This window comes from Petromyzon marinus (assembly GCF_048934315.1).
Source record: "Petromyzon marinus isolate PM22_M1 ecotype Great Lakes invasive population chromosome 70 unlocalized genomic scaffold, UKy_Petmar_22M1.pri1.0 chr70_unloc.3, whole genome shotgun sequence".
Lineage (NCBI taxonomy): Eukaryota > Metazoa > Chordata > Hyperoartia > Petromyzontiformes > Petromyzontidae > Petromyzon > Petromyzon marinus.
The window spans coordinates 41,001-67,500 of record NW_027422605.1 but is presented as its reverse complement, the minus strand read 5'-3'; the positions used below and the strand labels follow the sequence as shown (position 1 = coordinate 67,500).

The following is a 26,500-nucleotide window of genomic DNA, read 5'->3' as shown; positions in this document are numbered from 1 at the left end:
ACCTCGACCACCACCCCGGTGTTGCTGTTCCAAAGAGTAATTAACGGCACGGAGAGGGGAGCTCCGGACCGAACTCAACAACTTTGGATTTGACCACAGACAGAGAGACGACTCGTACAGAGGACGACTCGTACAGAGGACGACTCGGAGAGAGGACGACTCGGAGAGAGGACGACTCGGAGAGAGGACGACTCGGCAGGAGGAGAAACCGGAGGCACAGAGCGGCAAGGCGGTAGCAGCAGCCACGCGGCGGTGCTGGTGGTCAGCTCTTCTCATGTAAACGAAATACGCTAATTAGCTGCTAGTTCAGCACTAACTGGTTGTTTAGTGCGGGAGTGTAAAACCCAGGGCAACATTTGACAATTCATGTACAGCAATTACGACGACAACAACAACCAGCTTCGTCAGGTGACGGCCAGGAATTGTCAGGGTTGGGATCGATCCCACAACCTCCTTGCAGACCAGGCGAGGCACGTGAACATCTACAAATATACAGCAGCAGCGTCACAGGGTTCGGGATACCACGTGAAATAGTCAACGTCTCCCAGCCACCGTGGGGCCCTATTGGGTGGTGTGGCGGTGGGTGTGGCGGTGCGGGGGGGGTGGGGGAGGAGGGCTGGCCCAGTCCTCACCTTCTCGCTGAGCACGCCGGAGCGAACTCTGCGCAGCTCCTGCATCTGACCGCCGACCCCCAGCAGGAGGCCCAGGTGCACGCACAGCGTGCGGATGTAGGTGCCGGCCTCGCAGCTCACCCAGAAGATACCTGGACACAGTGGGGGGGGGGCACGGGGGGGAGGATTAACGCGAAGACCAAACCAGCGGCGGGAAGTTGGACGGTTCGCGCGAGCATCTTTTTATCAACTCACTCTGTCTGTTGTATCCTCAAATCTTGTAAACTCAACTTTTTCACACGCTATGTTTCGGCTTGGGTCTAATTCTTCACGGTAAACTAACTCACCTTGGCTGTAATTGAGCACGGTCCCTTACGGAGTTACGGTACATTGCAATGAAGCGTGTTTTTAAAAAAGTTTTTAAAAAATATTACTGAACTCCCCCTCCTCTTGGCTAAGGGCGCGGTCCGCCTGGCGGGAGACGTTTGGGGCCAACGACTGTCCGCACCGGGGAGGGTGACGCGGTAGGCTAGGAGATGTTAACTACCTCGCCCGGTATACGGGAGGTCGCGTGGGTTCAATCCCCGACCCTAGACGCCGGTGCTACTTCTGGAGAGTTTTCTCTCTCCCCGTGGTGACGTGGATTTTTTCCGGGGGTTCTCCCGGCTTTCCCCTCCACAGTTATAATCAACAGCGGGCGTTTCAGAGCGTGATAAGCCACTTTGCTGAGCTATCATCTGTGATAGCCAGGTCGTTTCTAAAAATAGCTACATAGCTCAGTGGGGCCTTACACCTGGTAAAACAAAAATAGTTTATAAAAAATATTTTACTGTGAATGAAAGTGACTCTGCACCAGGGAGGGTGTGAATGGCAGTGACTCTACACCAGGGAGGGTGTGAATGGCAGTGACTCTACACCAGGGAGGGTGTGAATGGTGGTGACTCTGCACCAGGGAGGGTGTGAATGGTGGTGACTCTACACCAGGGAGGGTGTGAATGGCTGTGACTCTACACCAGGGAGGGTGTGAATGGCTGTGACTCTACACCAGGGAGGGTGTGAATGGTGGTGACTCTGCACCAGGGAGGGTGTGAATGGTGGTGACTCTATACCAGGGGGGGGTGTGAATGGTGGTGACTCTGCACCAGGGAGGGTGTGAATGGTGGTGACTCTGCACCAGGGAGGGTGTGAATGGTGGTGACTCTGCACCAGGGAGGGTGTGAATGGTGGTGACTCTGCACCAGGGAGGGTGTGAATGGTGGTGACTCTACACCAGGGAGGGTGTGAATGGTGGTGACTCTGCACCAGGGAGGGTGTGAATGGTGGTGACTCTACACCAGGGAGGGTGTGAATGGTGGTGACTCTACACCAGGGAGGGTGTGAATGGTGGTGACTACACCAGGGAGGGTGTGAATGGCTGTGACTCTGCACCAGGGAGGGTGTGAATGGTGGTGACTACACCAGGGAGGGTGTGAATGGCGGTGACTCTACACCAGGGAGGGTGTGAATGGTGGTGACTCTACACCAGGGGGGGTGTGAATGGTGGTGACTACACCAGGGAGGGTGTGAATGGTGGTGACTCTGCACCAGGGAGGGTGTGAATGGTGGTGACTACACCAGGGAGGGTGTGAATGGTGGTGACTACACCAGGGAGGGTGTGAATGGCTGTGACTCTACACCAGGGAGGGTGTGAATGGTGGTGACTCTGCACCAGGGAGGGTGTGAATGGTGGTGACTCTGCACCAGGGTGTGAATGGTGGTGACTCTACACCAGGGAGGGTGTGAATGGTGGTGACTACACCAGGGAGGGTGTGAATGGCTGTGACTCTACACCAGGGAGGGTGTGAATGGTGGTGACTCTACACCAGGGAGGGTGTGAATGGTGGTGACTCTGCACCAGGGAGGGTGTGAATGGTGGTGACTCTGCACCAGGGAGGGTGTGAATGGTGGTGACTCTGCACCAGGGAGGGTGTGAATGGTGGTGACTACACCAGGGAGGGTGTGAATGGTGGTGACTACACCAGGGAGGGTGTGAATGGTGGTGACTACACCAGGGAGGGTGTGAATGGCTGTGACTCTACACCAGGGAGGGTGTGAATGGTGGTGACTGCACCAAAGAGGGTGTGAATGGCTGTGACTCTGCACCAGGGAGGGTGTGAATGGTGGTGACTCTGCACCAGGGAGGGTGTGAATGGTGGTGACTCTGCACCAGGGAGAGTGTGAATGGTGGTGACTACACCAGGGAGGGTGTGAATGGTGGTGACTCTGCACCAGGGAGGGTGTGAATGGTGGTGACTCTGCACCAGGGAGAGTGTGAATGGTGGTGACTACACCAGGGAGGGTGTGAATGGTGGTGACTCTGCACCAGGGAGGGTGTGAATGGTGGTGACTACACCAGGGAGGGTGTGAATGGCTGTGACTCTGCACCAGGGAGGGTGTGAATGGTGGTGACTGCACCAGGGAGGGTGTGAATGGTGGTGACTCTGCACCAGGGAGGGTGTGAATGGCTGTGACTCTGCACCAGGGAGGGTGTGAATGGTGGTGACTGCACCAGGGAGGGTGTGAATGGTGGTGACTCTGCACCAGGGAGGGTGTGAATGGCTGTGACTCTGCACCAGGGAGAGTGTGAATGGTGGTGACTCTGCACCAGGGAGGGTGTGAATGGTGGTGACTCTACACCAGGGAGGGTGTGAATGGCGGTGACTCTACACCAGGGAGGGTGTGAATGGTGGTGACTCTACACCAGGGAGGGTGTGAATGGCTGTGACTCTGCACCAGGGAGGGTGTGAATGGCGGTGACTCTGCACCAGGGAGAGTGTGAATGGCTGTGACTCTACACCAGGGAGGGTGTGAATGGCAGTGACTCTGCACCAGGGAGGGTGTGAATGGTGGTGACTCTACACCAGGGAGGGTGTGAATGGCTGTGACTCTGCACCAGGGAGGGTGTGAATGGTGGTGACTCTGCACCAGGGAGGGTGTGAATGGCGGTGACTCTACACCAGGGAGGGTGTGAATGGCGGTGACTCTACACCAGGGAGGGTGTGAATGGTGGTGACTCTACACCAGGGAGGGTGTGAATGGCTGTGACTCTGCACCAGGGAGGGTGTGAATGGTGGTGACTCTGCACCAGGGAGGGTGTGAATGGTGGTGACTCTGCACCAGGGAGGGTGTGAATGGTGGTGACTCTGCACCAGGGAGGGTGTGAATGGTGGTGACTCTGCACCAGGGAGGGTGTGAATGGTGGTGACTCTACACCAGGGAGGGTGTGAATGGTGGTGACTCTACACCAGGGAGGGTGTGAATGGCGGTGACTCTACACCAGGGAGGGTGTGAATGGTGGTGACTCTACACCAGGGAGGGTGTGAATGGTGGTGACTACACCAGGGAGGGTGTGAATGGTGGTGACTACACCAGGGAGGGTGTGAATGGTGGTGACTCTGCACCAGGGAGGGTGTGAATGGTGGTGACTCTACACCAGGGAGGGTGTGAATGGTGGTGACTCTACACCAGGGAGGGTGTGAATGGTGGTGACTCTGCACCAGGGAGGGTGTGAATGGTGGTGACTCTACACCAGGGAGGGTGTGAATGGCTGTGACTCTGCACCAGGGAGGGTGTGAATGGTGGTGACTCTACACCAGGGAGGGTGTGAATGGTGGTGACTCTGCACCAGGGAGGGTGTGAATGGTGGTGACTACACCAGGGAGGGTGTGAATGGCTGTGACTCTGCACCAGGGGGGGTGTGAATGGTGGTGACTCTGCACCAGGGAGGGTGTGAATGGCGGTGACTCTACACCAGGGAGGGTGTGAATGGTGGTGACTCTGCACCAGGGAGGGTGTGAATGGTGGTGACTCTGCACCAGGGAGGGTGTGAATGGTGGTGACTCTGCACCAGGGAGAGTGTGAATGGTGGTGACTCTACACCAGGGAGGGTGTGAATGGCTGTGACTCTGCACCAGGGAGGGTGTGAATGGTGGTGACTCTACACCAGGGAGGGTGTGAATGGTGGTGACTCTACACCAGGGAGGGTGTGAATGGCAGTGACTGCACCAGAGAGGGTGTGAATGGTGGTGACTCTGCACCAGGGAGGGTGTGAATGGTGGTGACTCTACACCAGGGAGGGTGTGAATGGTGGTGACTCTGCACCAGGGTGTGAATGGTGGTGACTACACCAGGGAGGGTGTGAATGGTGGTGACTCTGCACCAGGGAGGGTGTGAATGGCAGTGACTCTACACCAGGGAGGAGGGTGTGAATGGCGGTGACTCTGCACCAGGGGGTATTTCACTGTACCGAGGCGGCGCTCTGGGTCGTACTCGATCATCTTGCTCTCGTAGATGGTGCGCACGCGAAGCTGGCGCTTGACGGCGGCGATGAGGGGCGGCCGTTGGAACAGGGCCCCCGTCAGGGTATCCATCGCCTTCGCGACACGCACACAAAGACAAAGGTTCCCCCGTGTAACCCTCACAAGACTGTCGGGGCAAGTGCAGCAGCAGCAGCAGCAGCAGCGCCAATGAAGGCCGGCAAGATACACGAGAGGGTTGGTGGCCTGCCCGGCAGCCTTCGCCAAGTGGCGACGTTTAATGCACACCGCACCGGGAACTCATCTGAGGCCGAGTCGACCTCGGGAAGGAGGCCCAGGACCAGTTCAGGTCATCGTCACTGGTGGTGGCCATGAACGGAAATCCCACTTTGGTGGCCGGGTTCGTAGCACAAAGCGCTAAATGCTACCACTACCGCGCACTCACACATCCATGCATCGTCCGTGAATAATATGCAATTAATTAATGAGGCCTCTAATTAAAACCGCACAATACCTGGACTTTACACAAAGACCAGTAGACTCGTGCAGAGACTCACAGAGATCCACAGAAATACCGACACTCAGAAAAACCAATAGACTCACACAACAGTAACATTTCCTCTAACATTACCTCATCATCTTTCCCTATGTGTCATCTCAGCCTTGTCTAGAAAACCAAACTCTGCGTCTCTACTCGGCGTGCGATCAGAAAAGTCGACTCATCTCAGCCGACGGGGAGGGGGGGGGCAGTGGGGGGGGCCGGAGGCCCCCACCCCCCCCAACCCCGCCTGCCCCCTCCTCCGCCGACCAATCGGCACTCGGCTCCCAAAGACCACTGGCCAATGGGAGCTAAGCTTACTCCCCCGCCCGGCAAGACGCTGGGGGGGGAGCGGCCGTGGTGGGGAGAGGGGGCGGTGGCTCTGAGAATGGATAAACATCATCATCACTTCGCACCACCACCACCACCACTACCACCATTACTACCACCACCACTAACCACCACCACCACTACCACCACTATCACCACTAGCACCACCATAGTCATCATGACAACCATAAACATCATCATCACTTCGCACCACTACCACCACTACCACCACCACCACTATCACCACTAGCACCACCACTACCACAGTCATCGTGACGACCATAAACATCATCATCACTTCGCACCACTACCACCACCACCACCACTACCACCACCACTAACCACCACCACCACTACCACCACCACTACCACAGTCATCGTGACGACCATAAACATCATCATCACTTCGCACCACTACCACCACTACCACCACCACTACCATCACTACCATCACTACCACTACCACCACTATCACCACTAGCACCACCACTAGCACCACTACCACCACCACTACCACCACTACCACCATTACTACCACAGTCATCATGACAACTATAAACATCATCATCACTTCGCACCACTACCACCACCACTACCACCACTAGCACCACGACCATAGTCATCGTGACGACCATAAACATCATCATCACTTCGCACCACTACCACCACCACTACCACCACCACTACCACCACCACTACCACCACTACCACTACCATCACTACTACCACAGTCATCATGACGACCATAAACATCATCATCACTTCGCACCACTACCACCACTACCATCACTACCATCACTACCACCACTACCATCACTACCACCACTACTACCACAGTCATCGTGACGACCATAAACATCATCATCACTTCGCACCACCACCACTACCACCATTACTACCACCACTACCACCACTACCATCACTACCACCACGACCATAGTCATCGTGACGACCATAAACATCATCATCACTTCGCACCACTACCACCACCACTACCATCACTACCACCACGACCATAGTCATCGTGACGACCATAAACATCATCATCACTTCGCACCACCACCACTACCATCACTACCACCACGACCATAGTCATCGTGACGACCATAAACATCATCATCACTTCGCACCACTACCACCACCACTACCATCACTACCACCACGACCATAGTCATCGTGACGACCATAAACATCATCATCACTTCGCACCACTACCACCACTACCATCACTACCACCACGACCATAGTCATCGTGACGACCATAAACATCATCATCACTTCGCACCACTACCACCACCACTACCATCACTACCACCACGACCATAGTCATCGTGACGACCATAAACATCATCATCACTTCGCACCACTACCACCACCACTACCATCACTACCACCACGACCATAGTCATCGTGACGACCATAAACATCATCATCACTTCGCACCACCACCACTACCATCACTACCACCACGACCATAGTCATCGTGACGACCATAAACATCATCATCACTTCGCACCACTACCACCACCACTACCATCACTACCACCACGACCATAGTCATCGTGACGACCATAAACATCATCATCACTTCGCACCACTACCACCACTACCATCACTACCACCACGACCATAGTCATCGTGACGACCATAAACATCATCATCACTTCGCACCACTACCACCACCACTACCACTACCATCACTACCACCACGACCATAGTCATCGTGACGACCATAAACATCATCATCACTTCGCACCACTACCACCACTACCATCACTACCACCACGACCATAGTCATCGTGACGACCATAAACATCATCATCACTTCGCACCACTACCACCACTACCATCACTATCACCACGACCATAGTCATCGTGACGACCATAAACATCATCATCACTTCGCACCACCACCACCACTACCACCACCACCACGACCAGTCATCGTGACGACGATAAACATCATCATCACTTCGCACCACTACCACCACTACCACCACTACCACCACGACCATAGTCATCGTGACGACCATAAACATCATCATCACTTCGCACCACCACTACCATCACTACCACCACGACCATAGTCATCGTGACGACCATAAACATCATCATCACTTCGCACCACCACCACAGCCATCGTGATGGTGACGATGACCGTGAGGATGATGATCACAATAATGATAATGATGACGATGATCACGATAATGATCGTGACGATGATCACAATAATGATCGTGACAATGATCACGATAATGATGATGTCGACGATAATGACGATGACAGAAATGAAAATTTCCCGAGCTCTGTGTTCCTACACTGCTGCCACTGGGGGTGCCCCTGGGTAAAGCGGACGGAGAGGGATGAGGGAATGGAGGGGGAGGGGGGTTGAAGGGAACGGGGGAAGGATGTTTGCCCAGCCCTGGATTTGGCCCTGGGTCTGAAACGACATGCACCTTGGTGAGCTGCAGTTCACTCTCGATGGCGCTGTGCAGACGAACGATCCCCACGTACTCCTTGCCTGCGGCACCACGGTGGTGCACGGGGGGAGGAGGGGGGCACACGGGGGAGGGGGGTGGGCATGGCACACGCAACCAACATCCCCGGCGATGTCTCGGTTACACAACGCCGGACGTGGCGACGCAGAGTACAGAAGTGAGGCTGGATGAGTTAGTGGGTGAGTGAGTGGGTTGGTGGGTGAGTGGGGTGGGTGAGTGGGTGGGTGAGTGGGTGGGTGAGTGGGTGAGTGAGTGAGTGGGGTGGGTGAGTGGGTGGGTGAGTGGGTGGGTGAGTGGGTGAGTGAGTGAGTGGGGTGGGTGAGTGGGTGGGTGAGTGAGTGAATGAGTGGGTGGGTGAGTGAGTGGGTTGGTGGGTGAGTGGGGTGGGTGAGTGGGTGGGTGAGTGGGTGAATGAGTGGGTGGGTGAGTGGGTAGGTGAGTGAATGAATGGGTGAGTGGGTGAGTGAATGAGTGAGTGGGTGGGTGAGTGAATGAGTGGGTGGGTGAGTGGGTGAGTGGGTGGGTGAGTGGGTGGGTGAGTGAATGAGTGGGTGGGTGAGTGGGTGGGTGGGTGAGTGGGTGGGTGAGTGAATGAGTGGGTGGGTGAGTGAATGAGTGGGTTGGTGGGTGAGTGAGTGGGGTGGGTGAGTGGGTGGGTGAGTGAATGAGTGAGTGGGTGAGTGAATGAGTGGGTGGTTGAGTGGGTCGGTGAGTGAATGAGTGGGTCGGTGAGTGAATGAGTGGGTGGGTGAGTGAGTGGGTTGGTGGGTGAGTGAGTGGGTTGGTGGGATAGTGAGTGGGTTGGTGGGTGAGTGAGTGGGTTGGTGGGTGAGTGAGTGGGGTGGGTGAGTGAGTGGGGTGGGTGAGTGAGTGGGGTGGGTGAGTGAGTGGGTTGGTGGGTGAGTGAGTGGGTTGGTGGGTGAGTGAGTGGGTTGATGGGTGAGTGAGTGGGTTGGTGGGTGAGTGAGTGGGTTGGTGGGTGAGTGAGTGGGTGAGTGAGTGGGTTGGTGGGTGAGTGAGTGGGTTGGTGGGTGAGTGAGTGGGTTGGTGGGTGAGTGAGTGGGTGAGTGAGTGGGTTGGTGGGTGAGTGAGTGGGTTGGTGGGTGAGTGAGTGAGTGAATGAGTGAGTGGGTGAGTGAATGAGTGGGTGGTTGAGTGGGTCGGTGAGTGAATGAGTGGGTGGGTGAGTGAGTGGGGTGGGTGAGTGAGTGGGTTGGTGAGTGAATGAGTGGGTGGGTAAGTGAGTGGGGTCGGTGAGTGAGTGAGTGGGTTGGTGGGTGAGTGAGTGGGTTGGTGGGTGGGTGAGTGTGTGAGCGAGTGGTTGAGTGTAGACAAAACAGAACACAAAGTTGTGCTGCCCCCATAGCAAAACTCTCATCATGTCGACTCATCTCAGCCTTGCCTAGACCACCAAACTCTGCGTCTCTACTCGGCGTGCGATCAGAAAAGTCGACTCATCTCGGCCAACGGGGAGGGGGGGCCGTGGGGGGCCCGGAGGCCCCACCCCCGCCTGCCCCCTCCTCTGCCGACCAATCGGCGCTCGGCTCCCAGAGGCCATTGGCCAATGGGAGCTGAGCTTACTCCCCCACCCGGCAAGACGCTGGGGGGGGAGCGGCCGTGGTGGGGAGAGGGGGGCGGTGGCTCTGAGAATGGATAAACATCATCATCACTTCGCACCACTACCACCACTACCATCACTACCACTACCACCACCACCACCACCGCCACCACCACTACCACCACCACTACCACCACCACCAGTCATCATGACGACCATAAACATCATCATCACTTCGCACCACTACCACCACCACTACCACCACTACTACCACCCCACTACAACCACCACTACCTCCACCACTACCACCACCACTACCACCACTACTACCACTACCACCACCACTACTACCACTACCACCACCACTACCACCACCACCACAGTCATCATGACGACCATAAACATCATCATCACTTCGCACCACTACCACCACTACCACCATTACTACTACCACCACTAACCACCACCACCACTACCACCACTATCACCACTAGCACCACCACAGTCATCATGACAACCATAAACATCATCATCACTTCGCACCACTACCACCACTACCACCACCACCACCACTACCACCACTACCACCACCACTACCACCACTACCACAGTCATCATGACGACCATAAACATCATCATCACTTCACACCACTACCACCATTACTACCATTACCACTACCACCACTACCACTACCACCACTACCACTACCACCACTACCACTACCACCACTACCACTACCACCACTACCACCACTAGCACCACCACCACCACTACTACCACCACCACTACCACCACGACTACCACCACCACTACCACCACCACCACAGTCATCATGACGACCATAAACATCATCATCACTTCGCACCACTACCACCACCACCACTTCCACGACAACTACCACCCCACTACCACCACTACCACCACCACTACCACCCCACTACAACCACCACTACCACCACCACTACTACCACAGTCATCATGACGACCATAAACATCATCATCATTTCGCACCACTACCACCACTACCACCACCACTACCACCACCACTACCACAGTCATCATGATGACCATAAACATCATCATCATCACTTCACATCACTACCACCACTACCACCACCACTACCACGACCACTACGACACACAGAGAGGGGTCAACCAGCGCCTCCATCCACGCACCACGAAGGAGAGTGATGCATGCCGTGCGCGTGGGCGGTTCGTGGAGTGTTGTGCGGTGCGGTACAGTGTGGTGTTGTGCGGTGCAGTGTGGTGTTGTGTGGTGCGGTACGGTGTTGTGCGGTACAGTGTGGTGTTGTGCGGTGCGGTGTGGTGTTGTGCAGTGCGGAACAGTGTGGTGTTGTGTGGTGCGGTACGGTGTTGTGCAGTGTGGTGTTGTGTGGTGCGGTACGGTGTTGTGTGGTACAGTACGGTGTTGTGCGGTACGGTGTTGTGCAGTGCGGTGTTGTGCGGTACAGTGCGGTGCTCACCGGCGCTCTGCTGGGACTTGACGAGACGCGTGGCGCGGTCGATGCACACGATGAGGCAGCCCGTGACCTTGGGATCGAGCGTGCCACTGTGCCCCGTCTTGTCGCAGCGCAGGATGCGCTTGATCCATGCCACCACTTCGTGGGACGACGGATTGGCTGGCTTGTCCAGGTTGATGAAGCCCGTCCTGGCCGCAACCACCGCAATCATCACAACCACGGCAACCACAATCACAACCACCGCAACCATCACAACCACCACAACCACCGCAACATCACAACCACGGCAACCACAATCACAACCACAATCACCGCAACCATCACAACCACAATCACAACCACCGCAAGATCACAACCACCACAACCACAATCACTGCAACATCACAATCACAATCATAACCACCGCAACATCACAACCATAATTACAGCCACAATCACCGCAACCATCACAACCACAATCACAACCACCGCAAGATCACAACCACCACAATCACTGCAACATCACAACCACAATCACAATCATAACCACCGCAACATCACAACCACAACCATAATCACAACCACCGCAACCATCACAACCACAATCACAACCACCGCAAGATCACAACCACCACAACCACTGCAACATCACACCCACAATCACAATCACAACCACGGCAACATCACAACCACAACCATAATCACAACCACAGCAACCATCATAACCACGACACAACCACAAGATGACGATGGTTGCGACAACGATGGTGAATTGGCGAGGACGTCATCCAGCAGTGGATGGAGCACGGTGGTGGCAATGATGATGGCAACAATGGCGATGATGGCGGTGGTGGCAGTGGCGACGATGGTGGTGGTGAGGATAGTTGCGGTGATGGTGACGATGATGGTGGCGATGACGATCGTGCCGATGGAGGTGACGGTGGGAGCACTCACTTGATGTACTCCTGCAGCTCGCGTTTGAGTGGAGAGGCTCCGCTAGGGAGCGGCGTGTAGTGGGTGGTGCGGACGTTCAGACGGTCAAAATTCTAGACGGGACCGTGGTGGGTCCGGGGATGGGGGGTGGGGGAGAGATGGGGAGGGGGGTGGAGAGAGAGAAAGAGAGGGAGGAGAGGGGGGGGAGATGGAGAGAAAGGGAGAGATGGAGAAATACAGATGGAGAGAGAGAGATGGAGAAAGACAGATGGAGAGAGATGGAGAGAGAGAGATGGAGAGAGAGAGAGATGGAGAGGAGGGAGATGAGAGAGATGGTGAGAGAGATGGTGAGAGAGAGATGGAGAGAGAGAGAGAGAAGGAGAAAGACAGATGGAGAGAGATGGAGAGAGAGAGATGGAGAAAGAGAGAGATGGAGAGAGAGATGGAGAGAGAGAGAGATGGAGAGAGAGATGGAGAGAGAGATGGAGAGGAGGCAGATGAGAGAGATGGTGAGAGAGAGACGGAGAGGGAGAGATGGAGAGAGAGATGGTGAGAGAGACATTGATGAGAATTCTGCCAGTAGTGGGCGATGACTGATTGCTGCTGTGGTCTCGTCTATGGGCACCCCCAGTGGCAGCTGTCCCTGTGCATTCAGTCTACTGCCAGTAGAGGAGTGTGTGATGACTGATTGCTGCTGCTGTGTGGTCTAGACCGAGGGGCACCCCCAGTGGCAGCTGTCCCTGTGCATTCAGTCTACTGCCAGTAGAGGAGTGTGTGATGACTGATTGCTGCTGCTGTGTGGTCTAGACCGAGGGGCACCCCCAGTGGCAGCTGTCCCTGTGCATTCAGTCTACTGCCAGTAGAGTGTGTGATGACTGATTGCTGCTGCTGTGTGGTCTAGACCGAGGGGCACCCCCAGTGGCAGCTGTCCCTGTGCCCACTGCCAGGAGGGGGATGAGGGCTGGCACCTTGAGCAGCAGAGGCCACTGTGCCGAGTTGAGTTTGGCCACCGTGGACTCGGAGGGCTTGATGAGGAAGTCTCCGTGGTGCTGAATCTCCTACGGACACACACAGGGGGCGAGTGCCGTTAGCGAGCAGCAGCGCCTACGAAGGCCGCCACCGTGGCACACGAGGGGGTGGGTGGGTGGCCGGCACCACGCCCGGCCGCCTTTGTCTTCCCCAGTGGCGATGTTCACAACGCACCGCTCCACCCGGTACTCGATTGAGGACGAGTCGATCCCGGGGAAGGGGCCCAGGACCGGTTCAGATAATTATTAAATGGCGGCCGTGAGCGGGAATCGAACTGGGGCCTGTGGCGGGTTCGGAGCGCAGCGTGTGTGTAGGTGTGTGTGTGTAGGCGTGTGTGTGTAGGCGTGTGTACGTGTGTAGGTGTGTGTAGGCGTGTGTACGTGTGTGTGTAGGTGTGTGTGCCGAAACAGCTTTTGTTCGGCCGGATTGAGGGGGCTAAGCAGGCACGGCACGGGCTAGAGAAGAGATGGAGTGACATGGTACAGGAGGACGTGGAGCTGAGTGGACTTGCCGATGACTGGTACCAGCGGTGTCAAGATCGGCCTCTGTGGAGGAGGCTCGTGAAGGACGCTACTGGGCAGTTGGAGGCAGTCGCCCTCCAATAACAACGGAGGGCGGAGTAGCGACACTCACAACAACGAGCGGAGCGCCGGGTGGCTAAAGCACAGCAGGTTGGCACAGTAGGGGGCACAGGTGGTGCATCAGCCAGTCATCTCAGTCAGTCGACCCGTGGCACCTGGGTCTGCCCCGTGACCTCCTGCCAGCGGGCGTTCGACACTTCACGTGGCCTCAGGGTGCACATAGCCTGGCACAAGCGTCGTGGTGACGTCACCGCCACTTAGTGGCGAATGGCGGTTGTTAATGTTGTGTAGCTGTGTGTGTAGGTGTGTGTGTGGTGTGTGTGTGTGGTGTGTGTAGGTGTGTGTGTAGGTGTGTGTGTAGGTGTGTGTGTAGCTGTGTGTGTGTAGCTGTGTGTGTGTAGGTGTGTGTGGTGTGTGTGTAGGTGTGTGTGTGGTGTGTGTGTAGGTGTGTGTGTGGTGTTTGTGTAGCTGTGTGTGTAGCTGTGTGGTGTTTGTGTAGGTGTGTAGCTGTGTGTGGGGAGCGATAGTGGGGAGCGATAGTGTAGCGGTAAGCGCGCTGCGCTATGAACCTGGCGACCCGGGTTCGATTCCCGCTCACGGCCAACACCAGTGACAATTATCTGAACCGGTCCCGGGCCTCCCCTAGGTCGACTCAGCCTCAAATGAGTACCTGGTGCGGTGTGTAAACATTGCCACCAGGGAGACAAAGGCGGTCGGGCGTGGTGCTGGCCACCCACCCCCTCGTGTACCGTTCCGGCCTTCATAGGTGCTCGCTAACAGCACTTGCCCCTACAGTCTGTTAAGGCTATATGGGGGATCTTTATCTTTGTAGCTGTGTGTGTAGCTGTGTGTGTGGTGTGTAGGTGTGGTGTGTAGGTGTGTGTGTAGGTGTGGTGTGTAGGTGTGTGTGTAGGTGTGTGTAGCTGTGTAGGTGTGTGTAGCTGTGTAGGTGTGTGTAGCTGTGTGTGTGTGTAGCTGTGTGTGTGTGTGTAGCTGTGTGTGTAGGTGTGTGTGTGTAGGTGTGTGTGTGTAGCTGTGTGTGTGTAGCTATGTGTGTGTGTAGCTGTGTGTGTGTAGCTGTGTGCGTAGGTGTGTAGCTGCGTGTGTAGCTGTGTGTAGGTGTGTAGCTGTGTGTGTGTAGCTGCGCGTGTGTAGCTGTGTGTGTAGCTGTGTGTGTGTTTGTGTAGGTGTGTGGGTAGCTGTGTGTGTGTAGCTGTGTGTTTGTAGGTGTGTAGGTGCGTGTGTAGCTGTGTGTAGGTGTGTAGCTGTGTGTGTGTGTAGCTGCGCGTGTGTAGCTGTGTGTGTTTGTGTAGGTGTGTGTGGGTAGCTGTGTGTGGGTGTGTGTGTAGGTGTGTGTGTAGCTGTGTGTGTGTAGCTGTGTGTGTGTAGCTGTGTGTGTGTAGCTGTGTGTGTGTAGCTGTGTGTGTGTAGCTGTGTGTGTAGCTGTGTGTGTGTAGCTGTGTGTGTGTAGCTGTGTGTGTGTAGCTGTGTGTGTGTAGCTGTGTGTGTGTAGCTGTGTGTGTGTAGCTATGTGTGTGTAGCTGTGTGTGTGTAGCTGTGTGTGTGTAGCTGTGTGTGTGTAGCTGTGTGTGTGTAGCTGTGTGTGTGTAGCTGTGTGTGTGTAGCTATGTGTGTGTAGCTGTGTGTGTAGCTGTGTGTGTGTAGCTGTGTGTGTGTAGCTGTGTGTGTGTAGCTGTGTGTGTGTAGCTGTGTGTGTGTAGCTGTGTGTGTGTAGCTGTGTGTGTGTAGCTGTGTGTGTGTAGCTGTGTGTGTGTAGCTGTGTGTGTGTAGCTATGTGTGTGTAGCTGTGTGTAGGTGTGTGTGTAGCTGTGTGTGTAGCTGTGTGTAGGTGTGTGTGTAGCTGTGTGTGTAGCTGTGTGTGTAGCTGTGTGTGTAGCTGTGTGTGTTTGTGTACCCCGATCTCGCGGTCCTGCAGCTCTCCCTTCTTCTTGCCGCCTTTCTTTTCGCGTGCATCTGTGGGGGTCACCGTCACCATCACCGTCACCATCACCGTCACCATCACCGTCACCATCACCGTCATAATTACCATCACCACCACCGTCACCATCATAATTACCAATACTAGCACCAGCACCATCACCGTCATAATTACCAATACTACCACCATCACCGCCACCGTCACCATCACCGTCATAATTACCAATACTACCGCCATCACTGTCACCATCACCACCACCATCACCACCACCATCATAATTACCAATACTATCACCATCACCGCCACCATCACCACCACCATCATAATTACCAATACTATCACCATCACCGCCACCATCACCACCACCACCACCGCGACCATCATAATTACCAATACTATCACCATCACCATCACCGTTACCAACACCATCATCTCCAAAGACAAAGATCCCCCGTGTAGCCTCCAGACTGTTGGCGCAAGTGCTGCTAGTAGCCCGGCCACCTTTGTCTCTCTAGTGGTGATGTTTACTGCACCCCATCACAGCCCATTCCACACCACCACCACCACGTCACTATTCATATCCTAGCAGGTTCCAAGGCCCCACTGAGCCACTTGGCTCTCTATTCATATCCTAGCAGGTTCCAAGGCCCCACTGAGCCACTTGGCTCTCTTTCATATCCTAGCAGGTTCCAAGGCCCCACTGAGCCACTTGGCTCTCTTTCATATCCTAGCAGGTTCTAAGGCCCCACTGAGCCACTTGGCTCTCTTTCATATCCTAGCAGGTTCCAAGGCCCCACTGAGCCACTTGGCTCTCTTTCATATCCTAGCAGGTTCCAAGGCCCCACTGAGCCACTTGGCTCTCTTTCATATCCTAGCAGGTTCCAAGGCCCCACTGAGCCACTTGGCTCTCTATTCATATCCTAGCAGGTTCCAAGGCCCCACTGAGCCACTTGGCTCTCTTTCATATCCTAGCAGGTTCTAAGGCCCCACTGAGCCACTTGGCTCTCTTTCATATCCTAGCAGGTTCCAAGGCCCCACTGAGCCACTTGGCTCTCTTTCATATCCTAGCAGGTTCCAAGGCCCCACTGAGCCACTTGGCTCTCTTTCAGAAGCGACCCCCGGGCGATCATTCACCACGTGGTGGTCTACAGCAGCAGCCGAATACTCTCAACACATATGGAGACGCAGACTCCAAATAGACAGCAGCAGCAGCTGGCCTCGTCAGGGTCGGGATCGAACCCACGACCTCCTGCACACCAGGCGAGGTAGTCAACATCTCATAGCCACCGTGATGATGAGGGAGAGAGACGCAGACTCCAAGTATACAGCTGCAGCAGGCATCGGGATCGAACCCACGACCTCCTGCGTACCAGGCGAGGTAGTCAACATCTACCAAGACCCAAGAATATTAATTCCTGCAGTCACGAAAGCTTCAGGTCGAGGGCGACCTCGCCACGTGTCACAGCCCCCCCCCCCCCCGTACCACACCAGAATCAGTGTGTAGACTGCACGCGGAATCCGAAGAGCTATAAAGCTCTTTGTTTACAGATGTCCAGTAGAGGGATGGGGTAAGAACGTCACACACACGATACTCACAAACACGAAACCGACACGCACGAAACTCACAAACACGATACTCAAACACAATACACACACGACACTCAAACACACGACACTCACACACACGACACTCACACACACGACACTCACAAACACGACACTCACACACACGACACTCACACACACGACACACACACACGATACTCACACACACGACACTCACACACACGACACTCAAACACACGACACTCACACACACGACACTCACAAACACGACACTCACACACACGACACTCACACACACGACACTCAAACACACGACACTCACACACACGACACTCACAAACACGACACTCACACACACGACACTCACACACACGACACTCACAAACACGACACACACAAACACGACACTCACACACACGACACTCACAAAACACGATACTCACACACACGACACTCACACACACGACACTCACACACACGACACTCACACAAGACACTCACAAACACGACACTCACGACACACAAACACGACACTCACAAACACGACACTCACACACACACACGACACACACACACACGACACTCACACACACGACACTCACACACACGACACTCACACACACGACACTCACACACAATACTCACAAACACGACACTCACATACACGACACTCACATACACGACACACACACACGACACTCACACACGACACTCACAAACACGACACTCACGACACACACAAACACGACACTCACAAACACGACACTCACACACACGACACTCACACACGACACACACACACGACACTCACACACACGACACTCACACACACGACACTCACACACACGACACTCACACACACGACACTCACAAACACGACACTCACAAACACGACACTCACACACACGACACTCACACACACGACACTCACAAACACGACACACACACACGATACTCACACACACGATACTCACACACACGATACTCACACACACGATACTCACACACACGATACTCACACACACGATACTCACACACACGACACTCACACACACGACACTCACACACACGAAACTGACACGCACGAAACTCACAAACACGACACTCACATGCACGAAACTCACACACACGATACTCACACAATACTCACAAACACGATACTCACAAAACACGATACTCACACACACGACACTCACAAACACGACACTCACAAACACGACACTCACAAACACGACACTCACAAACACGACACTCACACACACGACACTCACACACACACGACACTCACACACACGACACTCACAAACACGACACACACACACGATACTCACAAACACGACACTCAGACACACGGCACTCACACACACGACACTCACACACACGAAACTGACACGCACGAAACTCACAAACACGACACTCACACGCACGAAACTCACACACACGATACTCACACAATACTCACAAACACGATACTCACACACACGATACTCACACAATACTCACAAACACGATACTCACACACACGATACTCACACACACGATACTCACACAATACTCACACAATACTCACAAACACGATACTCACAAAACACGATACTCACACACACGATACTCACACAATACTCACAAACACGATACTCACAAACACGATACTCACAAACACGATACTCACAAACACGATACTCACAAACACGATACTCACACACACGATACTCACACAATACTCACAAACACGATACTCACAAACACGATACTCACACACACGATACTCACACACACGACACTCACACACACGACACTCACACACACGACACTCACACACACGACACTCACACACACGACACTCACACACACGATACTCACACACACGACACTCACACACACACGACACTCACACACACGACACTCACAAACACGACACTCAGACACACGACACTCACACACACGACACTCACACACACTCACACACACGACACTCACACACACGACACTCACACACACGACACTCACACACACGACACTCACAAACACGGCACACACACACACGGCACTCACACACACGGCACTCACACACACGACACTCACACACACGACACACACACACGACACTCACACACACGACACTCACACACACGACACTCACACACACGACACTCACACACACGACACTCACACACACGACACTCACTCACACGACACTCACACACACGACACTCACACACACGACACTCACACACACGACACTCACACACACGACACTCACAAACACGACACTCACACACACGACACACACAGACGACACTCGCACACACGGCACTCGCACACACGGCACTCGCACACACGGCACTCGCACACACGGCACTCACACACACGGCACTCACACACACGGCACTCACACACACGGCACTCACACACACACGGCACTCACACACACACGGCACTCACACACACACGGCACTCACACACACGGCACTCACACACACGGCACTCACACACACGGCACTCACACACACGACACTCACACACACGACACTCACACACACGACACTCACAAACACGACACTCACACACACGGCACTCACACACACGACACTCACAAACACGACACTCACACACACGGCACTCACACACACGGCACTCACACACACGGCACTCACAAACACGACACTCACACACACGACACTCACAAACACGACACACACACACACGACACTCACACACACGACACTCACACACACGACACTCACACACACGACACTCACACACACGACACTCACAAACACGACACTCACAAACACGACACTCACAAACACGACACTCACACACACGACACACACAAACACGACACTCACCAACACGACACTCACACACACGACACTCACACACACGACACTCACACACACGACACACAAACACGACACTCCCAAACACGACACTCCCAAACACGACACTCACAAACACGACACTCACCAACACGACACTCACAAACACGACACACACACACGACACTCACACAAACGACACACACACACGACACTCACACAAACGACACTCACACACACGACACTCACACACACGACACTCACACACACGACACTCACACACACGACACTCACAAACACGACACTCACACACACGACACTCACAAACACGACACTCACACAAACGACACTAACACACACGACACTCACACAAACGACTCACACAAACGACACTCACACACACGACACTCACACAAACGACACTCACACACACGACACTCGCACACACGACACTCGCACACACGACACTCGCACACACGACACTCGCACACACGACACTCACAAACACGACACTCACACACACGACACTCACACAAACGACACTCACACACACGACACTCACACACACGACACTCACAAACACGACACTCACAAACACGACACACACACACACACACGACACTCACACACACGACACTCACACACACGACACTCACACACACGACACTCACACACACGACACTCACACACACGACACTCACACACACGACACTCACAAACACGACACACACACACACGACACTCACACACACGACACTCACACACACGACACTCACACACACGACACTCACACACACGACACTCACACACACGACACTCACACACACGACACTCACACACACGACACTCACACACACACGACACTCACAAACACGACACACACACACACACACGACACTCACACACACGACACTCACACACACGACACTCACACACACGATACTCACAAACACGATACTCACAAACACGATATTCACAATCACGACACTCACACACACGATACTCACACACACTAAGGAGTGAAAACTGAAAGTCAGGTGGAGATGTCCATCAAGGTTTGAGTGGATGTACTGTAAACACATTCATGCAGATTTAAATATCATCACCATCACACATCATCACCATCATCACACCATCGCATTATCACATCACCATCGCATCATCACCACATCACCATTGCATCATCACATCACCATCGCATCATCACATCATCATCACCACATCACCATCGCATCATCATCACCATCGCATTATCATCACCATCGCATTATCATCACCATCACATCACCACCATCACATCATCACCACATCACCATTACATCATCACCACATCACCATCACATCATCACCACATCACCATCATCACCACATCACCATCATCACATCATCACCATCATCACCATCATCACATCACCACATCACCATCACATCACCACATCAACATCACATCATCACCACATCAACATCACACCATCACATCATCACCATCACATTATCACAATCACATCATCACCATCACCACATCATCATCACCATCACATCACCATCATCACATCATATCACCACATCACCATCACATCACCACATCAACATCACATCACCACATCAACATCACATCATTATCACATCAACATCACACCATCACATCACCATCACATCATCACATCAAACCATCACATCATCACCACATCAACATCACCATCACCACATCATCATCACAGCATCAACATCACATCATCACATCATCACCACATCACCATCACCACATCATCATCACCATCACCACATCACCATCACATCATCATCACATCATCACCACATCATCACCACATCACCATTACATCATCACCACATCACCATCACATCATCACATCATCACCGCATCATCACCACATCACCATCACATCACCACCATCAAATCACCACCACCACCATCACATCACCACATTACCACCACATCACCATCACCACATCACCATTACATCACCATCACATCACCACATCATCACCACCACCAAATCACCATCACATCACCACATCACATCATCATCACATCACCATCACCACATCACATCACCACATCACATCACCATCACCACATCACATCATCACATCACCACATCACCATCACCACATCACCATCACATCACCATCACATCATCACCACATCACCATCGCCACATCATCACATCATCACATCACCATCACATCATCATCATCACATCATCATCACATCACCATCACATCATCACATCATCACCATCACATCATCACATCAACATCAAACCATCACATCATCACCACATCAACATCACCATCACCACATCATCATCACAGCATCAACATCACATCATCACATCATCACCACATCATCATCACCATCACCACATCACCATCACATCATCATCACATCATCATCACATCATCACCACATCACCATTACATCATCATCACATCATCACCGCATCATCACCACATCACCATCACCATCACACCACCACCATCACATCACCACATTACCACCACATCACCATCACCACATCACCATTACATCACCATCACATCACCACATCATCACCACCACCAAATCACCATCACATCACCACATCACATCATCACCACATCACCACATCACATCACCACATCACATCACCATCACCACATCACCATCACATCATCAACACATCACCATCACATCATCACCACATCACCATCGCCACATCATCACATCACCATCACATCATCATCATCACATCACCATCACATCATCATCACATCACCATCACATCATCACATCACCATCACATCATCATCACATCACCATCACCATCACATCACCACCACATCATCACCACATCACCACATCACCATCACCACATCACCATCACCATCACACCACCACCATCACATCACCACATTACCACCACATCACCATCACCACATCACCATTACATCACCATCACATCACCACATCATCACCACCACCAAATCACCATCACATCACCACATCACATCATCACCACATCACATCACCACATCACCAGCACCACATCACCATCACCACATCACCATCACATCATCAACACATCACCATCACATCATCACCACATCACCATCGCCACATCATCACATCACCATCACATCATCATCATCACATCACCATCACATCATCATCACATCACCATCACATCATCACATCACCATCACATCATCATCACATCACCATCACCACATCACCATCACATCACATCACCACCACATCATCACCACATCACCACATCACCATCACCACATCATCATCACATCACCATCACATCATCATCACATCACCATCACATCATCATCACATCACCATCACATCATCATCACATCACCATCACCACATCACCATCACATCATCATATCATCACATCATCAACACATCACCATCACATCATCAACACATCACCATCACATCATCACATCACCATCACATCATCACATCATCATCACATCACATCATCATCACCATCATATCACATCATCATCACATCATCAACACATCACCATCACATCATCATCACATCACCATCACATCACCATCACATCATCATCACATCACCATCACATCATCATCACCATCACATCACCATCACATCATCATCACATCACCATCACATCACATCATCATCACATCATACCATCACATCACATCATCATCACATCATACCATCACATCATCACCACATTACCATCACATCACCATCACATCATCATCACATCACATCATCACCACATTACCATCACATCACCACCATCACATCACCATCACATCATCATCACCACATTACCATCACATCATCACCACATCATCATCACCACATTACCATCACATCATCACCACATCACCATCAATCACATCATCATCACATCACCATCACCACATCACCATCACCGCACGTGCGTGCCGCCAGCGCCCTGCACGAAGCCTGAGGCCTACCCCGAATAGCCACGCGCAGCCACGTGGTCCGCACCACGTGGTTGCTTCAACATCACCTCATCATCACCACATCATCATCACCACATCATCATCATCACATCATCACCTCATCATCATCACCACCTCATCACCACTACCACCACCATCAGGATCACAGCAGGGCCTAGACGCGGCCTGCTGCTGCTGTAGTCGTGGCGGTGTGGTCTAGATGCTCTGCTGCTACTATTGCTACTGCTGCTGGTTCTACTGCTGCTGGTTCTACTGCTGCTACTATTTCTACTGCTGCTGGTTCTACTGCTGCTACTATTGCTACTGCTGCTGGTTCTACTGCTGCTACTATTGCTACTGCTGCTGGTTCTACTGCTGCTACTATTGCTACTGCTGCTGGTTCTACTGCTGCTGGTTCTACTGCTGCTGGTTCTACTGCTGCTGGTTCTACTGCTGCTGGTTCTACTGCTGCTACTATTGCTGGTTCTACTGCTGCTACTATTGCTACTGCTGCTGGTTCTACTGCTGCTGGTTCTACTGCTGCTGGTTCTACTGCTGCTGGTTCTACTGCTGCGACTATTGCTACTGCTGCTGGTTCTACTGCTGCTACTATTGCTACTGCTGCTGGTTCTACTGCTGCTACTACTACTGCTGCTACTACTGTTACTGCTGCTACTATTGCTGCTATTACTGCTGCTACTGCTACTACTGCTGCTGTAGTCGTGTAGTGTTCTAGCTACTGCTGCTACTGCTGCTGTAGTCGTGGTGTGGTGGTGTCGTGGTGGTGGTGTCGTGGTGGTGGTGTGGTGGTGTCGTGGCGGTGGTGTCGTGTTGGTGGTGTCGTGTTGGTGGTGTCGTGTTGGTGGTGTCGTGTTGGTGGTGTCGTGGTGGTGTCGTGGCGCTGGTGTCGTGTTCTAACATCGCCACACGAGACGCGGCGGGGACGGCGAAACCTCGGATCGGCCCGCGTCTCGCGCGAGAGGAAAGAGGCGCGACAACAGCGGGGAGAGAGACACGGAGAGAGACGGGGAGAGAGAGACACGGAGAGAGACACGGGGAGAGAGACGGGGAGAGAGAGACACGGAGACGGGGAGAGACGGGGAGACACACGGGGAGACACGGAGAGAGAGGGGGAGAGACACAGAGAGAGAGGGGGAGAGAGACGGAGAGAGACGGGGAGAAAGACGGGGAGAGAGACGGGGAGACACACGGGGAGACACGGAGAGAGAGGGGGAGAGACACAGAGAGAGACGGGGAGAGACGGGGAGAGAGAGGGGGAGAGAGACGGAGAGAGACGGGGAGAAAGACGGGGAGAGAGACGGGGAGACACACGGGGAGACACGGAGAGAGACACGGACAGAGAGAGACGGAGACACACGGGGAGACACGGACAGAGACAGACGGGGAGAGACGCCGCTCTGCTCACCCTCTCCTGCTCCACTCTCTCTCAGCTCCACTCCCTCCCCACCGCCGTCTCACCGCAGGGCGAGACGGCGGCGACTCTCAGGCAGCAGAGTCCCTCACAACTCCTCACCACTCCCCTCACCACTCCTCACCACCCCTCACCACTCCTCTCCCCTCACCACTCCTCACCACTCCCCTCACCACTCCTCACCACCCCTCACCACTCCTCTCCCCTCACCACTCCTCACCACTCCCCACTTCTCACAACTCCTCACCACTCCTCACCACCCCTCACCACTCCCCTCACCACTCCTCACCACTCCCCTCACCACTCCTCTCCCCTCACCACTCCTCACCACCACCCCTCATCACCATCACATCACCTGCCGCCTCCGCCATGCTGCTCGCCTGGGCCTCTCCTCTTGCACGTGGTGTTCAGCAGCACGCGCTGGGCGCAGTGCGCATGCGCGGAGGGAGGACTGGCGGGAGAGGGTTAACCGGATGCTGCGTCATCACTAACAGCCCTCACCTCACCCCCCACAGCCCCCACCTCACCCCCACAGCCCCCACCTCACCCCCACAGCCCCCACCTCACCCCCACAGCCCCCACCTCACAACCCACAGCCCCCACCTCACCCCCACAGCCCCCCCCACAGCCCCCACCTCACCCCCCCCCACAGCCCCCACCTCACCCCCCACAGCCCCCACCTCACCCCCACAGCCCCCCCCCCACAGCCCCCACCTCACTCCCCACAGCCCCCACTTCACCCCCACAGCCCCCACCTCACCCCCCCCCCCCACAGCCCCCACCTCACCCCCCCCACAGCCCCCACCTCACCCCCCCCACAGCCCCCACCTCACCCCCCCACAGCCCCCACCTCACCCCCACAGCCCCCACCTCACCCCCCACAGCCCCCACCTCACCCCCCCCAAAGCCCCCACCTCCCCACAGCCCCCACCTCGTGTCT

General features: G+C 54.0%; 1 protein-coding gene and 1 non-coding gene across 2 annotated transcripts in view; both read right to left on the bottom strand.

Annotated features, from left to right (window-relative positions):
• Positions 1 to 26,048, bottom strand: part of DKC1 (dyskerin pseudouridine synthase 1) — a 40,643-nt gene extending 14,595 nt beyond the window's left edge. Inside the window, exons 1-8 of the mRNA XM_076058335.1 lie at positions 25,916 to 26,048; positions 15,750 to 15,808; positions 13,193 to 13,282; positions 12,246 to 12,337; positions 11,316 to 11,500; positions 8,231 to 8,295; positions 4,897 to 5,023; positions 633 to 763 (exon numbers count right to left, since the gene is read on the bottom strand). Coding sequence (XP_075914450.1) covers positions 633 to 763; positions 4,897 to 5,023; positions 8,231 to 8,295; positions 11,316 to 11,500; positions 12,246 to 12,337; positions 13,193 to 13,282; positions 15,750 to 15,808; positions 25,916 to 25,931 — 765 coding nt within the window. The 5' untranslated portion in view covers positions 25,932 to 26,048. The remainder of the gene's footprint in view (positions 1 to 632; positions 764 to 4,896; positions 5,024 to 8,230; positions 8,296 to 11,315; positions 11,501 to 12,245; positions 12,338 to 13,192; positions 13,283 to 15,749; positions 15,809 to 25,915) is intronic.
• On the bottom strand, positions 9,709 to 9,947 carry LOC116957210 (small nucleolar RNA SNORD17). Its single transcript, XR_004405116.2, has one exon. It is a non-coding gene; the product is annotated as a small nucleolar RNA SNORD17 (small nucleolar RNA).
• Positions 26,049 to 26,500: the final 452 nt, after the last annotated feature.